Here is a 271-nt window from a genome sequence, read left to right as displayed (position 1 = left end):
CTCCTGTCTCGTCTCCTGAGGTTGCTCTCAAGCTCGCTCCTCGCTTCCCCTTCCCTCTTCGCCCGTCTTGCGACTTTTCCCATCCTTTTCTTGTGCTCCTCCTGGAAACGAACGGCTTTGTGAGACTGCGTCACGAAAAAACATGCATTTGCTGACGATGTGCTTTCTTTCTTTCTTTTCAGTGTGCATTACTTCACGCTGGACATCTGTTTTCCTCATCACCGTGTGCGCACACTAACGCTCCCTGTGTGTGGTGCAGAGGTCTAGCAAT

At 51.3% G+C, this 271-nt stretch overlaps 1 protein-coding gene across 1 annotated transcript in view; it reads right to left on the bottom strand.

Annotated features, from left to right (window-relative positions):
* LOC119591987 (vicilin-like seed storage protein At2g18540) overlaps positions 1-271 on the bottom strand; it is a gene marked incomplete at its 5' end in the record, with an annotated part of 14,341 nt that overhangs the window by 8,460 nt on the left and 5,610 nt on the right. Inside the window, 1 exon segment of the mRNA XM_037940751.1 lies at positions 1-101. Coding sequence (XP_037796679.1) covers positions 1-101 — 101 coding nt within the window.

The sequence above is a fragment of the Penaeus monodon genome, chromosome 29 (genome assembly GCF_015228065.2).
Source record: "Penaeus monodon isolate SGIC_2016 chromosome 29, NSTDA_Pmon_1, whole genome shotgun sequence".
Lineage (NCBI taxonomy): Eukaryota > Metazoa > Arthropoda > Malacostraca > Decapoda > Penaeidae > Penaeus > Penaeus monodon.
Note: the sequence above shows the minus strand (reverse complement) of the source record. Positions and strands in the feature narration are given on the sequence as shown.